Here is a 15,078-nt window from a genome sequence, read left to right on the forward strand (position 1 = left end):
GCAGCACATGGTTCGCCTCCCCCAAAGAACTCCTAAGGAGAGTGCTTCTCTTAAACTTGCCTTTTCAAACCTTCCTGTAGAGAGCTTGGTTCCTACTCAATGCTTAATACCTACCAATTTATTAGAGCCTGAGGGTTCCTTCAACCAAGCTTACCCAAATTGAAGTTACATAAACTAATGGGGAACAAAAGCAAACCAAGCCATTTCTAAATGAACTTCCACTTCTTAAAAACCTCAAAAGAACAAGGAAGGAAAAGAAAACAGGCTATGAAAGTGCTGCTGAACCAACACATTTTACTCCCTGACAAGCCCCCCTCCAAGCCACACAAAAGTGACCTTCTCCTCTCAGTCCTTACAGCTTAGATTCAAGTGTTTATTTTAACAACAGACCTTGGAAAAGTTTAAAGCCTCCTTGGATAGTTTCCTAACCAAGTCTTTCTAAAGCTTTATTTCTTGATGAGTAAACCCCCTGATGAGTCCCGCATATGCCACTTACCAGACTAACGCAATGAGGTTCACGACAAAGAACCAGAATGTGAGCTGCACGCACAAGAGCAGCTCAAAGAACACTTTAGACGTGATAAACCCAGCGACAATTTTAACATAAACAACAAAAGCCAGATCCTGCAGAGCCCAGTGGAAGGTTCCCAGTTCCCAGAAGAAGGGAATCAGGATAATTTCCTCCAGGGGAGCCGCGAGATTCTGCAAGACGCGGTGTTTCTGCAGGAGGTGAGGGAGATTTAAAATATACATATATTGCTCTGAAGTGGCTCGTTAGCCACGACAGCTGGCACCCTACAGCGGGCGAGGGTGAAGCCGGGCTGTGCCATGCGGCGGAGGCACCACCTGGGCACTCCCACCATTCTTCGCAGCCGGGTCAGGACGCGACACGGGACGAGCCCGGCGCCGCTCGGACCCGCACCGGCGACCCTCGCCCTGTGGGCCGCCTGCCTTCGCCCCGGGACACCCCGAAAAGCCACCCCACCCGGGTCTCAGGACCCTCGATCTCTCTAGGGACCCAAGGGACAGACGGTGCAGATGGGCTCTCGTGGCGGCTGCCCGGCCCCGGCGCGTTACCCACCTGAGCAGACTGGAGAGGGGATGGCTCGAGGAGCCCAGGCCGCCGCCGCCGCCGCCGCCGCCCCCGGAGCCGCCACCGCCGCCGCCGCCCCCGAAGCCTGAGGAGAGCCGCTTCCCGGACAGCAGCTTCTCCACCGCCGGGAGGTGCCCGGTGCGGGCCGCCTCCAGCAGCTCCTGCTCCTTCCCCATCCCCAGGGCCACCGCCCCCTGGACCCCCTTCCCGGGGCCGTCGCCGAGCCTGCTCGGTCTCCCAAACTTTCCGTCTCCGGGCAACGCACCCCCCAAACCGGCCGGGGACACCACCCCCCTCCCCCCCGCCAGCCCCCCCCACGAGCGCGTCACTTCCGGGATCCGGCGTCACGCGTCACCGCGCCCCCGCGCCCCGCCCCCTTACCCACCTAGCTGGGCGGGGCTCGGCGGTTAACGCAGGTGGCTGTGGTCGGTACCTACTGGACTTGGCTGAGCGGAGGTAGGCCTCCGGGGGCGAGAGGAAAGCGCCATGGGGGCGCCCGCTGGACAGGTGGAAGGGAACAAACAGGGCCCACCTGTGTGCGCCTCCCGAACTGCGCTCCTTCCCCAAAGGTTTGGGAGCCCACAGGACAGGAAATACGGTAATGCGTCTCGGCAGCGTAGAAACAAAGAGAGAAATACGGTAACGCGCACCTACATTGCCTAGTCCAGTCTTTCCGCACGCAAAAATTAAATATGTAATGAGTGTGGGGACCTAGTGACACACAGGTGAATAAAATGCCCCGTACCTCAGTGAGGGAAGACAGGACATTTTTAAATAGAAACATCTGCACTTCATGCTCCCAACCCCTGAAATGGCTCCTAAAGTGAAACAGTCAAAGGAAAGACCTCCCTCCGGGTGGAATTTGTTTCCTCTTACTTTTGATAGTATTTAACCAGGCCGACATGAAAAATCAGGTTACTGAAACCGCCCCTGACCTTGAGTACTGGTGAACTGGGAAAATTGTTTAATTGGGTATAAACTATGTCTGTTTTGTTTCTGGTACGAGCACTGTTCCTGGCTGAATTAGGCTCTCGAAGTAGTTGTGGAATGAATAAATGGATTGGGTAAATTCTGTTCAAGCTATGACTTTATTTTAAGGTGCTTGAGGAAAAGAGAAATGCTGCCAATTCAGTATAAACACAGGCCCGCAGACTCTCCGATTGAACTATATACTAGGAGGCTGAGTCCCTGCCTAAAAGCTTACCAGGTAGCCGCGTGCCACGACACGCGCGCACCACGGAACTGAGTTTTCTCCCGTCCCCAAACTTTACTCTGAGGAAAGCGGTTAAGGAAGGAGTGAACGACATTGCGTTTTCAGAAAGGCGGGAAGGAAAAAGAAATCCTTCGATAAACAATACAGCACTTATTTACAAAGGCTGGCTTCCCGGGATGGAAGATGCACAAACTAAACTCCCTACCCTCAATTTTCCCTCTCCCCACCGCCATCAAATCTGAGTTAAAACAGAGCCTTGAGGTCCTCCAGGAGAGCCTCAAAATGACCCTCCGAGGAGCGGTAGAGGTGATGTCATCGCAGCGCGACGACAGGAAGTAAGCTTCTGGGCTGCTGTGCCGCGCGCGGTCCCGAGCTTGTGAGGGTGACAGCACCGCGATCTCCTCTCCCTTATTCTGGAGGCGATGGATAATGCCTGCGAGTCGCCCACGGAGAAAGCTGGGGAGACAGGGGAGTCGGAGGAGACGGCCGCTGCTCCCGGGGGTCCCGGGGCTACTGACACGGACGGAATCCCGGAGGAAACTGACGGGGACGCAGATGGGGACTTGAAGGAAGCTGCGGCCGAGGAAGGAGAGGTAGGCAGAGATGTGTTGATGAGGCCGGAGGAGTACGAGATTGTGGTACTGGCTGCTCGACCACCTTCTTGGTCGATCCCTCCCAAGCTAAGATAAGTCGAACTCACCAGGACTCCCTCTAGCTCTGCAGTCGCGCAGGCGGGTAGGTGGTTGGAGGAGACAAAACTATAGTGTCCGTTCGGTTCCGGAGACCCAAGCACTGGGTTAATATTTTTAATCCCCGCCCTTAGCGATTAAAGCTACTTCTAAGGGAATTTTAAATAGCGTCTTGGTTTTACTGGTGAGGAAATTGGGATCCAAATTCATATTGAGAGGGTGCAAGAGCTAGAACCCAGGATTCCTAGTATCCCTTTCACCGCAATATGGTTTCTATTAAGATGTTGCTTAAGCATAACTTGGTTATTATAGGCTGCAGAGTCGTTAAAGGGAGATTTTGAGTGAGTTGCTGGTTTAGTCACGTTCTCCCCCTCTTGGGAATTTAACTGCTACCAGTGACCTGGGTGCCAATGTCCAAGGGTCTCTATAGCATAAACCCGCGAAACCCATCAATTGTGCCACCCAAAAGCTCCGCAGTGTTACCTAGCTGAGCATCTGTCGGGACCAGAATCTCAGCGTTCTCAAGGTTCCATTTCTAGAGACAGAACCTTGGGATCTTAGAGCCATGAGTAAGGGACTTCAAGAGGTCATGGAGAAGGACATTGGATTAGAGGGAAACAGCCTTTCAGAGCATAAAGTTGCATCAAAATATATAAAGTAATAACTTTTAGAAAAAAGTGATTAAACTATTTTAGAAGGAACCTTTAAAATAGATCTCAAGGACAAAAAGGATTTGAATAATAATTAGCGTACATACAGAAATTTGCACCCAACAGAAGATGAAATTCTTTTATTTTTTTGATGCTTCTGAAACACTTTTAAAAATTGCACATACACCAGACCACAAAGAAAACCATAAATTCTTAAAAGTAGAAATCATAACGGGCCACATCCTGTGCAATACACTTGAAATTAACGACAGAAAACTTCTCCTACCCCCACTCCTCCCCAAAAAAAACTAACACCTGGACATTTTAAACTGTTTTCTAAATAACCCATATATTAAAGAAATTAACAGAAGACACTACATCAAATTCTATGGGGTTTGACCAAAACCTTATTTAAAGAAAAATTCGGGGGCCAGCCGGGTGGGCTCAGGTGGTTGGAGCGCCGCGCTTCTAACACGGAGGTGGCTGGTTCCATTCCCACATGAGCCAGTGAGCTGCGCCCTCTACAGTTAAGGTTCTGAACAACAGCTCTCCCTGGAGCTGGGCTGCGGTGAGCAGTCGAAGAAGGTTAACCCGGCCTGCTGCTGCTGCTGGCTGCTGTGTGCTGCCATGGGCTACTGTGTGCTGCCGTGGACATCATGAGCTGCTGCCGTGGACATCGTGAGATGCTGCCGTGGACATTGTGAGCTGCTGCCGTGGACATCGTGAGCTGCTGCCGTGGACATCGTGAGCTGCTGCCGTGGACATCGTGAGCTGCTATGGGCTGCCGTGGGCTACCGTGTGCTGCCATGAGTGGCGGGTGGCCAGCGTGAATGGCCAGCAGCCGACGAGAGCTGCCATGAGCTGCTGGGAGAGGCTGACCGATAACCGGCTACCGACTGCCTGGGCTGTGGGGAGCGCAAGGCTCATAACACCAGCATGGGCCAGGGAGCTGTTTCCTACATAACTAGACTGAGAAACAATGGCTTGAGCTGGAGTGAGGGGGGAGTGGGGGAGGGAGCGGAAGAAAGGGGGTTAAAAAAGAAAAATTCATAGCCTTATATATTTTTATTAAGCAGGAGAAATTGAAAATAAGCACCCAACTTAAGAAACCAAGAAAAAGGAAAAATAAACCAGAATGTAGGAACAAGTAGTTAATAAGAATAAAAGTAGATGTTAATGAATTAATGCTTGCAAAACATAAGAAATGATAAAATAAAGACCTGACTATTTGAATGTAAATGCACAACATTATGAAATAAGAAAGGGCTATATACACTGATATGGAGATCTATAATGTTATAAAAACACTTTTAATGTTCAAATTTTAATTTTCAATAAATTTGAAAATCTAATAAAAATGGCTTATTTTTAAGGAAAATATAAATCAAAATTAAAGCACAAAGAGGTTAGAAAACTTGTATAAATCAATAACTAGAGAAGAAATTGAAAAAGTTGCTAGACGTAAACTAACCTCACTCTCACCTACCCCTCATATTCCTTTATGAGTTTAACTGTGGGTTCCTTTTTACGGAAAACAAAGGGTAAATCCCGTTAATGAGGATTTAATATTGGTTTGTAATATCCTTAGATTCTGTATTAAGTTGGAGGGGATGAAGTTTGGATTTTGATTTTTCTGTTATTAAACAGATGTTAAACATCTAGCATGAGTTAAACTGTGTAAATGCTTTAGTGGGGAGAGATAAATAAGAGACAAACCTATCTTCAAAAAGTTTTCGGTCTAGTAAATATTTGCATGATGCAATAGAACTAAAAGGTAGGAAGAAAAGAATATCACATGTGGGAGAAACTCTCTTAAATGTTCCAAATTAAAAAAAACACTTTTGATGAGAAGAAGCCTTCTTTTTAATATTCTTTCTACATGGAATCATCAGTAAAGAGATCTATAGATTCGAGGCAGATGAGCTGGCTGGATGGAGAGAACTTTTTTGACACCTCTAAGAATGGGGTCAGGAGACTGGGCTCCGGGGAGAGAGGTTTTCATGATCTTTGTTTGGCATCTTATTGCCCATGTAAACAGATATTGGAGCTATGATCATAGCTAACCGGAAAACTGGATTATTTAGCTGGTTTCCACAGCTGAGGTATAAACTTCTGTAGGAGAGATTGTGTATCTTGTACCTGACATTGTAGCCAATGTCTGAACCCAAAAAACGACTGAATAAATGGATTTGTTGTATTGTAACGAGAATGCTGTCTTCTTACCCTGCCCAAGTCTGAAAAGTAGGCCAAATATATAATAACATTTCTTCCATCTTCTCAGCTCAAGAGTCAAGACATCTCGGATTTAACAGCAGTTGAAAGGGAAGATTCATCATTACTTACTCCTGCAGCCAAAAAGCTGAAAATAGATACCAAAGAAAAGAAAGAGAAGAAGCAGAAAGTAGATGAAGATGAGATTCAAAAGATGCAGTAAGTCACTTTCTGACCTTTCCCCACTGCAAGGTTCTAACTGGACCACACACATTTTTCTTGGCCTTTAATTTTTTTTTTAACTCAAAATAAAGCGATTAACACATTGTATGTCATAGAAAATATAAATAAGTAAGAATAAAATATCACCTTATCACCAAGATAAACACTGTTCATATCTTGATGTATATTCTCCAAGATAGTTTCTATACATATATATCTCTAAATTTAAGTTTTCAAAGATGTTAAATTCTGTTTGTAACCTTTTTTTCACATTATATATGGTGAATGTGCTCCATGTCAATAATTACATATCTAGGTTTTAATTTTCTTCAAAATGGAAATAGTTTCATTATATTTTGATTATAGAAGTAGTATGGCCTGATTGCAAATAATTCAAATAATACAGAAAAATAGAAAAAAACAATTACTCATAATCCCACCCACCCAGAGTTTATCCAGGGTATGTATTTCAGTATATACCTTTTCAGATTTTTAAAAAAATGTTTGGTATATATTGCTAAATATTTTCATGTCCGTAAATATGCCCATAAATCATCTTTTTTAATGGCTGTATTGTATCGCATCATGTGGATGAACCATAATTTAACCAATCCCTGTAGCTGTTCTCGTGTTTTGATGAGTATCTTTGAGTACATCTCTGCATAATTGTCCATTTGCTTCCTAAAATAAACTAGAAGTATAATTGCTAGTTCAAATAGTATGAATATTTTCAAACATATTTCTAATTTCTTCTCCAAAAAGGTTATTCCACTTCACACTCTTATAAGCATGTATGAGTTTCTGTCTTCCCATATTCATTAGTACCATTCTTTTACTTATCTGTCTGGTTTATGAAAAATGTTAATCTTGTTTTAGTTTGTCATTTCAGTTTCTTTAATAGTGAAGGTTAATTTTTTTTCTATATATATATTAACCATTGATATTTTTATAAATTTTCTAAAATTGGTATGGCTGTCTTTTATTTTATTTGAAAGAATTAATTATTATAGAGAGTATTAACCCTTTTCCGTATATTTTACAAATATTTCCCCCTTATTCATTAATGTTGAAAACTACTAGTTTGAATATAAATTTATATATTAAATTTTTACCATAATGTGAAGTACAGTAGGTAGCATTATGGGGAGAGAGCCTAATGCTGCAAACACAATCTATATAGTACGATACAGTGACCCAACATAGTTAAGCTTTTGTTCTTCGCGAAGTAAGAAAGGAAGTTATGTTTCACACATCCTCAAGTTCCTTAAGAGCAGAAATACTTTATCTTCATTCCTCGTGAGCATGACGCCTCATACCACTGATCCCTTGAAAATTCTAATTGTCCGAGACTTGATTTTATTGATGTAATAATGTACCTTAAGCATTCTTTCTTATAAGTGAACTTAATTCCCTGAATCTTTGTCTAGAATCCTCGTTTCTTCTTTTTCTGAGGAGCAGCTGAACCGTTACGAAATGTATCGCCGGTCAGCTTTCCCTAAGGCAGCCATTAAAAGGGTAAGGATGGACTATCACATTTCATTTCCATCAGCAATGAGAACTGACGTAGACTCAAAGGTTATGTCCATTGGCATTTGAAAATTGGTGGATCATTTAGGCGGGAAAATAAAATTAACATGTCCGTCAATCATCTGACCAGTTGCAGTTTTGTATTGCAGGGATAGGGTCTGGACAAAGAGAATAGGTCATTATACACCTGAGTCCTTGTTTTAATGGTCTGTTTCCGGAGCAGCCATTAGTAACACATTTTCAGTCCGACTCATGGGTACTGTTTCTCAGCCTGTCCCTGACTATTGCAGTCACCGTCTTTGTCCTTCTTTCAAGCTGATCCAGTCCATCACCGGTACCTCTGTGTCTCAGAATGTGGTTATTGCCATGTCTGGTATTTCCAAGGTTTTCGTCGGGGAAGTAGTAGAAGAAGGTGAGTGGTGTTGGTATAAATACTGGATTGAACCTGTGATGGTCTTATTTGCAAAGTGTCTCTATTGAGGGACTAAATAAGGCACCTGTGGGGGTTTCCATGTACACTAGAGGTTGACCAAGGGGGAGCTGTGTATACAGGAGAACATGACCATTATTCCTTGAGTTTCCATACTGGGAGGCAAGGAAGCATCTAGGAAATCTCCCCTCCTGATTCCTGCCCTCAGCCCAGGGTGACAGAAGCAAACTTTGCATTTTCCTCCAATGGATTTTGCTCCTTTCTGCAGCCAAAAGTAAAGATTCAAGAAATCACTGGTGTGGGAGGGAGTTAACTCTGATGTTCTGACCCCTGGGAACTGCCCCCTCCCACCCACCCACCCACCCCCCGCCACCCATCATTAAACAGCCTGGCTGCTACCTACTGCTAATCTCTAGCTAGTGAAATGTTTTCTTTTTTTAAGCAGAAGATGTTTTCAACTATTGCCTATGATAAAGCCTGATATGGGATATTATACTACAGCTAACATGATCCCATTGATTTCATAGCATTCTCGTAAGCAGGGGAAATGTCTTGGTTTATTTCCTTAGCAAGCTTAAGAAGAGTTCATGAGAATTACAGTTGATTAATAACCTCTGGTGTGATAATAACTTCTCCTTGCCCTGTTTAGCACTGGATGTGTGTGAGAAGTGGGGAGAAATGCCACCACTACAACCCAAACATATGAGGGAGGCTGTTCGGAGGTTAAAGTCGAAGGGGCAGATACCCAGCTCAAAGCACAAAAAAATCATCTTCTTCTAGACCAAAGCCTCGGCAGGCCTGGTGCTGAAGGAAGTACAGGTTTCAGACTTTGGATTGCATGACTTTCTGTACTGGTGCTCTGGTCTCTCCGTCCTCCCAGAATTCCATGATGGTTTTAACATCTTTCTGAAAACTCTGCTATTCATCACACCTATAAGGCATGCAGCCTGTTTCATATTTGCCTTGACTAAATATCGGGACTTCTTCGGGCATTCGGAGGCATGTAACTGTCCCTTGGCTAGTCGGAAGAAGGCCCACGGGCCTTAAGCATCTTCCGGACAGGGAGCTGCTTTTAGAGAGAAACACTTTCCAAGAGAACTTTGACGGTTTCGCACTGAAGTTGCTAGGACTTAGGGTGTTTCTTACATCTGGTTTTAAGTAGGTGAAACCACTAGAAACTTGTGACTTGTGATACTCTCACATGAAGGATGTGGTGATAGCAGGAATAGTGGGATAGTTTGTCCCTATAAACATTTAAGATTGTCCTATGGATTTTGGTGAATCATCATTAAAGTGTTTTCTAACTTGTCATATGTGTATTCATTTTCCGTCTAACCGGTTGGAATGCGGGGGAGTTCATCATTCTTTGTTTGGTGTCAGAGTAAAACTGGTCTTGGGTTTTTTGTGAAAATTTGAGCCCTTTCCATTTTCTACTAGAGCCATTCAAATTTCATCTCATAAGTGTAAGTAAAGCACTTAGAAGCAAAGTAAAAGCCCATACATTTCAGATTCCTATAAACATATACATCACAACCAATACTGTTTGACAAGTTTAATTTGCTTTTTTCAGGTGGTTCACAGAACCAGTACACTCAAGGTTCGATTAGATATTGCAACATTAAAATTTCCCAATACTGACCAGTATTCCAGTTCATCAGATACATTCTCATTGTTTTCCTCAAATAGAGGGGAATGAAGTGACCTTTTATTGACAGTGATTAGCAGTAATAAGGCTACAGTATTAATTGGCAATCCCCAAGAATTCTTTCTTCTCTCATTCAGTGTCATAGGGAAAAGGCTTTTGAAGCTGTTCTCTTTTGAAGCTTTCCTGAGCATGTCTTAGTAAAGATTCCAATTCTGTTTAGCACCCTAAGAGTCGGGGAAACAGCTTGGACTCAAAGTTGGGCAAATCTGACTTGTATATCTTAAATTAAAACTCGTGGCTTTAAACATGCACTTAGCCAGGGGAGAAGCACTTCAGTGGGGCGTTCCACAAAGAAATGCTGTTAAGACTCAGGCTAAATCTTAACCAAAAACTAATAAACTGGGGGGAAAAAACCAAAAAGCAGATACTCTCTCAGCTCTAACAGGAATTTTTTTAATGGTTATAGGAACTATGCCTATTGCAATTTGAGACAGTGGGTGAGGCTAAAACTTACAAATAACAAGGGAGAAAGTCCACATCCCAAGTGTGGCCATTTAGCAAAGCCTCCCAGTTAAAGATTACCCAAGTGTTTTACCTCGTGTCTGTTTTAAGAAATGGGGGAAATAATCCTCATTCAACAATAACTACTGTCCAGACCTACCCAGAGGTGAACGGGAACATTCCTATTCTAGCAGAAGGTGGGGGAGCCATAGATCTAGGTGAGAGGATAGTCCATCACACCAGAATCTCTTGGCACACTTAATAATGACCGTGGTAAATCACAAGGCAATGGCACAGCTTTTGTAGTTCTCAAAAAACCAGGTGTCCTACTAACTTGTACAGTTGTTCCCATAGTTCTATGCTACTATAGCTGATTTTCGAAGTTTAGGCAAGTATTAAGGGAGACTGAAACACAAACCCTTAGTGTAAAGGTTTGGAATGGAAAGTTCCCATATCACTTCAAACTACCTTCTTTCTCCCCTACCCTCCTGAACTAGCCTAAGAGGAATCGAATGTAAGTGGGTTAAATGGAAGCACTTAAGTTATGGGGTATCTGAGGGGTGGTGTTTACCCCTTGTATAGTCCATGCACAGGAACCATTCCTTTTAGAACCATGATAAAGGGTACCTGAAGGTTGAGGCCTATGCCAAAATCAGGGTCAGATTAAATACACAGAAAAAGCAGCCATCACAAGAATAGAACCCACGCGCTTTCTGTCTTAAGTCAAAGAAACTAGGTTAATTATTCCAGTGAGTTAAAAACACCATCTGACATTGCTGCGCATCTCTGCAGCTCAGCTACGAGCTGTAAACCAGTCCGTGTGCATTAAAGTATCTCCAGCGCATCCATGTAAACAGGAAACCTGGACAATCACAGATGACATAGCTGTAAATGTTTCACAGCTGAAATGACGATGTGCAGTGGCTGAAGTCTTCGAGGGATAGTGGTTCCAGAACTCCAGACATTTTCTTGAGGTATTATTATTTCTTGTTCACAGAGTAAACAAGAGTCTTATGGCTCCGAGGCAGAAATCGTAAGCAGTCCACAGCAGCTGAGACTAGTTTTTTTCCTTCCATTTTTACCTTTACTTTTATCCTGAGGACCAACCAGTTCACATTTCTTCATTATGAGAAAAAAAATCTTCCATCCCCCATTGAATGGAAGTATGAAGTTATTACACAAGATTTTTACTCAAATCCCATGGGACAATGACCCTACCACATTTCCTGAGGCTGGATTTCAAGACACAATGGCCAAAGCTGCCAGGTAATGGGAGTCCGGAATTCTAGGGCTCCACTTGTCACACAGACAGGCGCTCCAGGAGCCCAGAAAGCTGACTGAGCTCTGGCTGTTCCACGGCTCAGCCTCGGTGTTTCCCGGATTTGTTTCTATTGCCGCCCGCCAAGCACAAGCTTAAGGTACAGGTGTATCAGACATGTTCTCTGCGTGGAGGGCTGCCAGAGGGCTACGGCGGTCACAGAGGAGCGGGAGGGACGAAAACCAGTGTGATTTTAAACCAATTGAGGTGAACCTAAGCTTGAATAATTGCAATCTGCAGTTACTGGATCTCCCTCCTCCCCTTCCGAGAACATCAGAAATGCCGTCCTTGAGACAACCCATGATCCACTTTGCTCACCATTCGGCCTTTGAAAGAAGGAAGCATTAAGGGGAGTTTGTGGAGGGACACAATTACCCTCTCAGTTGTATTTCACCAAAAATAACCCGTCTATAATTCCTCTCAGGAAGCCTAGATCATACAAGGACTCCTCTGAAACCTGCCAGTACCACCTCTTGGACGCTGAGCTCCGTAAGTCTCTGATGTGCTACAAGAAGTGCTCTCTTTAACCTGAGACAACGAGGTAGGGCCCTCGAGGAGGATCTCAGGACCTGGTGATGGCTCGCATCCTCCTCTTGACTGGGTATTTGATTTCACACTACCCGCAGCCTCCCTCTTTCCAGAATTGGAGTCGATATTTTGAAGGTGTGGTGTGTCCTCATCTAAGTACCTTGCCCCCTGATCATTTTTGCTGTTCTCTGGGCCTTTCCTCCCTTCACCACACATTTTGTACGGAAGGTCGCCAGGTAATTGAAGACATTGTCACAGCTGAGTGTGAGGTCCCGTCTCTGTTGTGTCCGTGTCCTACCTGCGGAGGCAGCCGGCTCGGCCACAGCAGCACTGCCACCGCCCCGCCCTCGGCAATGCTTAGGCTTCTCTCCCGAGTTCTAACGGAGCGGCTGATTCTTCCGTAAGTGCATTACGTTACACCTCCCTACACCTACCCTCACCTGTACTTTCCTGAGTAGTCACAGGCCGGCTTGTGGCCCTTGTGCAGTTTTGCTTTTTGTCAGTCTCTTCTGGTTTACATTTCAATGCCTGGCAGTAGCAACATTTGATTGCATTGTTCAGGGTATTTATAAAAATCTTAAATAAGGTTAAACCAAGCATCAACCAGTAGGAAACTTCTCCTGTTAACATTCTCTCCAGAAAGATGTTTATTCTTAACCCTCTAAATTGTTTCTTAAGCATCACAAAATATTCCCATAATCTCATAGTAACTGATGCTTTTAAAATTGCCTTAATGAAGAACTTGACAAAGGTTCCTTAAAAGTCTGAACAAATTAGAGCTTGTCCCTTCCTGAACACGTTTCTTTTTATCCTCAAAAAACTATGTTATACAAGTCAGGCGTGATTTCCCATAAAGGAAACCATTTTATCTCTCCTTCAATAGGTCACGTGTAAGACTTTACTGATGACCAAATCACTATTTTACCATCTTGCCAATTCTAGGTGAGTTAGCTGATGAACTTCTGTCCAATCAACACAGCTTGACTGGATGGAATTAGATAGGAAAGAAAGAAGGGGGAAATTGTTCTTTTATAGGGCAGGGGCAAAACCTAGCCAGGGTGGAAAGGGTTTCTTGTTTTGCTTTTTTTTTTTCACTTAGGTCAAAATTACATGATTTTTAAAAGCCACAGTGGTGCAGGGTGGAGGGGAAGAGGCCACAGGTTGAGATGCTGGTGGGAAGTCATAGTGCTGGGAGAGACATGTCAGGACCCAGGGAGAGAGGAGATAACCTCTGAGGTGCAGCTATGGGAGAGAGGACTCCGGGCGGGAAGCAGGGCTCAGAATCGAGCTCCCTTACTGATTGCTCCACATCATGCCTTCAGCCTAGCTCAGAGGGAGTATTCTTTTTCTTGACTTACATTTCAAATAAATTGTGATACACAGGGAAAGATGATGCAACTGAGCCACTACTGTTGTTTACTTTCTACCACAGCATCACAATCATGAAAGCGTAACAGAAAGGAAGCTTAACCCTGAAAGAGCTGATTGTAATCTCAGCCGAGATGATATGAGCTCGGTTCCCTTTCCAGAAAAGGCAGGGTCCCAACCAACCGCCCGTATTCTTGTGCCTGTCCTGGCTCCCACCTCACTGGCCATTTCCTGTTCCACTCCACTACCATGGCCAGAGCTGAGGCCAGGGACTTCCCAGGTCTGCTACCGGAAGCTCTGGGATATCCACTCTTTGCTGGCTCTGTGAGTGACTGAGGGGGTGGGTACTTCCCCTTGTTCACGGAGGTTGTGGGGGAAGCAAATGTCTGTCCTGAAACCAGGCGGTGAAATGGCTCTACCTCACGTACAGAGGACCACAGTGCTCTATACAGGCAAGACATGACGTTTGAGCCACACACAAAGCTGCCCCCATTTCCTAGAACGTGGTCATGCTTTGCCTGGGCTTCCATCCGAGTCAGAACAGCTAGCACAATGGACGCCGCCAGGAGTGTGCTGAGCACTCCCCAGGCCCTCGGCGTCCTCGGCCGACGTCTTAACACTGGAGGGTACGTTCTGTCATTGGTGCTGCCACTGCTGGTGGTCTCCTCACCTTGGCACAGATGGCTGAGCTCCTGCTGTCAGAGCTCAAAGAGCGGGTTATACTTCCGAATCTCCTGAAGAAGTTTTTCTTTATCCTGGTTGGCACTGGCCAATGCTTGTTTAGTTTCTATAAGTTCCTTTTGTAGGATAGGCAGTTCTTTCACCTGAGGAACGATAAGTAATTCACAGTTAATGAATAAGGTAACACACCTTGCAAAAAAGAAAAAAAACACAGTAAGGGAACAAGGTAGAAGAATTCACGCAGAAAAATCCACAAGTTTAGTCAATGATCAAGAGAAGCCAACTAGATCTTCTCCCGGAGCCTAACCCCCTCGTCAGAGCTCATCAGTTATGGGGACAGCGACAGCGATATGTGACCAGCAGCCATTCACCTCCAGGCCCAATCTGCATCCTGTTCACACAAGCTGCTGCTGGGAGACAGGCGCCCACACCACCCGGCCATAGACAGCACGGGCTCCCTTCCCAGCCCTCTGGGTTACCAGCTTCTGCGATGCCAGCCCCTGAGGGCTCACGGGAAATGTACTGTGCAGGGGGTCCTTACCTGCTGTCCAAAAGCCTCCTCTGTGGGCACCAAAGACACCTGTTCTTTTGGGAGCTGTCTCTTCTCACTTTCAGGTACTTCAGCTGACGGTCTGTCATGAGCAGCAGCTGGAAAATAAAGTAAAGGTTCTAAATGACAAACTGTTGCCAACATGCAGACAAGTCCTAGTTGTTACTTATTCCTTTACAGGATCAGAAAGGCAGAGAAGCCAGGAGGCGGACAGGCCCAACTCACCGCCGACATGGAAAACACCATCATCATCTCGCTTCAGCACGACATGTTCCATGGCCAGAGTGATGGGGACCGGGCCTGGAGACGTCGGATAGAGAGGGGGGATATCATCCTACAGGAAAGAAGGAAACCGCGTGATGTCCCCAACCAGCTCAGAGCAACTGAGGTAACAATCCACGTTTCTCCCATTCAGTTGGAAGCACAGTTACGTCACTGTTTATCCTACACTC

The 15,078-nt window shown here is 45.0% G+C and overlaps 3 protein-coding genes across 14 annotated transcripts in view; 1 reads left to right on the top strand and 2 right to left on the bottom strand.

Annotated features, from left to right (window-relative positions):
• The window catches only part of ANKS1A (ankyrin repeat and sterile alpha motif domain containing 1A), a 172,741-nt gene extending 171,389 nt beyond the window's left edge, over positions 1-1,352 (bottom strand). For 3 of the 10 annotated variants that reach the window (XM_074332834.2, XM_019738740.3, XM_088795814.1), the window contains exon 1: positions 1,082-1,350. In XM_074332834.2, coding sequence (XP_074188935.2) covers positions 1,082-1,269 — 188 coding nt within the window. In that variant the 5' untranslated portion in view covers positions 1,270-1,350. Of the gene's footprint in view, positions 1-1,081 lie in introns of all 10 variants that reach the window. The other 7 variants (XM_074332833.2, XM_088795813.1, XM_074332836.2 and 4 more) reach the window with 4 other exon arrangements.
• Positions 1,353-1,573: 221 nt separating this feature from the next.
• On the top strand, positions 1,574-9,344 carry TAF11 (TATA-box binding protein associated factor 11). 3 transcript variants are annotated; one of them, XM_019738733.3, is made up of 5 exons: positions 1,577-2,899; positions 5,927-6,075; positions 7,506-7,593; positions 7,921-8,017; positions 8,816-9,344. In XM_019738733.3, exons 1-5 carry the CDS (start codon positions 2,729-2,731, stop codon positions 8,875-8,877), a joined length of 567 nt encoding a protein of 188 aa, XP_019594292.1. In that variant the 5' UTR covers positions 1,577-2,728; the 3' UTR covers positions 8,878-9,344. The 3 variants fall into 3 exon arrangements, with proteins under 3 accessions (XP_019594293.1, XP_019594292.1, XP_019594291.1); XM_019738732.3 differs by having other exon boundaries at positions 1,583-2,899; positions 8,685-9,344; XM_019738734.3 differs by lacking the exon at positions 7,921-8,017 and having other exon boundaries at positions 1,574-2,899; positions 8,685-9,344.
• A 228-nt stretch (positions 9,345-9,572) lies between these two features.
• Positions 9,573-15,078, bottom strand: part of BLTP3A (bridge-like lipid transfer protein family member 3A) — a 51,595-nt gene continuing 46,089 nt past the window's right edge. The window contains exons 19-21 of the mRNA XM_019738731.3: positions 14,852-14,960; positions 14,618-14,724; positions 9,573-14,219 (exon numbers count right to left, since the gene is read on the bottom strand). Coding sequence (XP_019594290.2) covers positions 14,094-14,219; positions 14,618-14,724; positions 14,852-14,960 — 342 coding nt within the window. The 3' untranslated portion in view covers positions 9,573-14,093. The remainder of the gene's footprint in view (positions 14,220-14,617; positions 14,725-14,851; positions 14,961-15,078) is intronic.

Source organism: Rhinolophus sinicus, chromosome 2 (genome assembly GCF_057876585.1).
Source record: "Rhinolophus sinicus isolate RSI-liver-muscle chromosome 2, RSI-T2T, whole genome shotgun sequence".
NCBI lineage: Eukaryota > Metazoa > Chordata > Mammalia > Chiroptera > Rhinolophidae > Rhinolophus > Rhinolophus sinicus.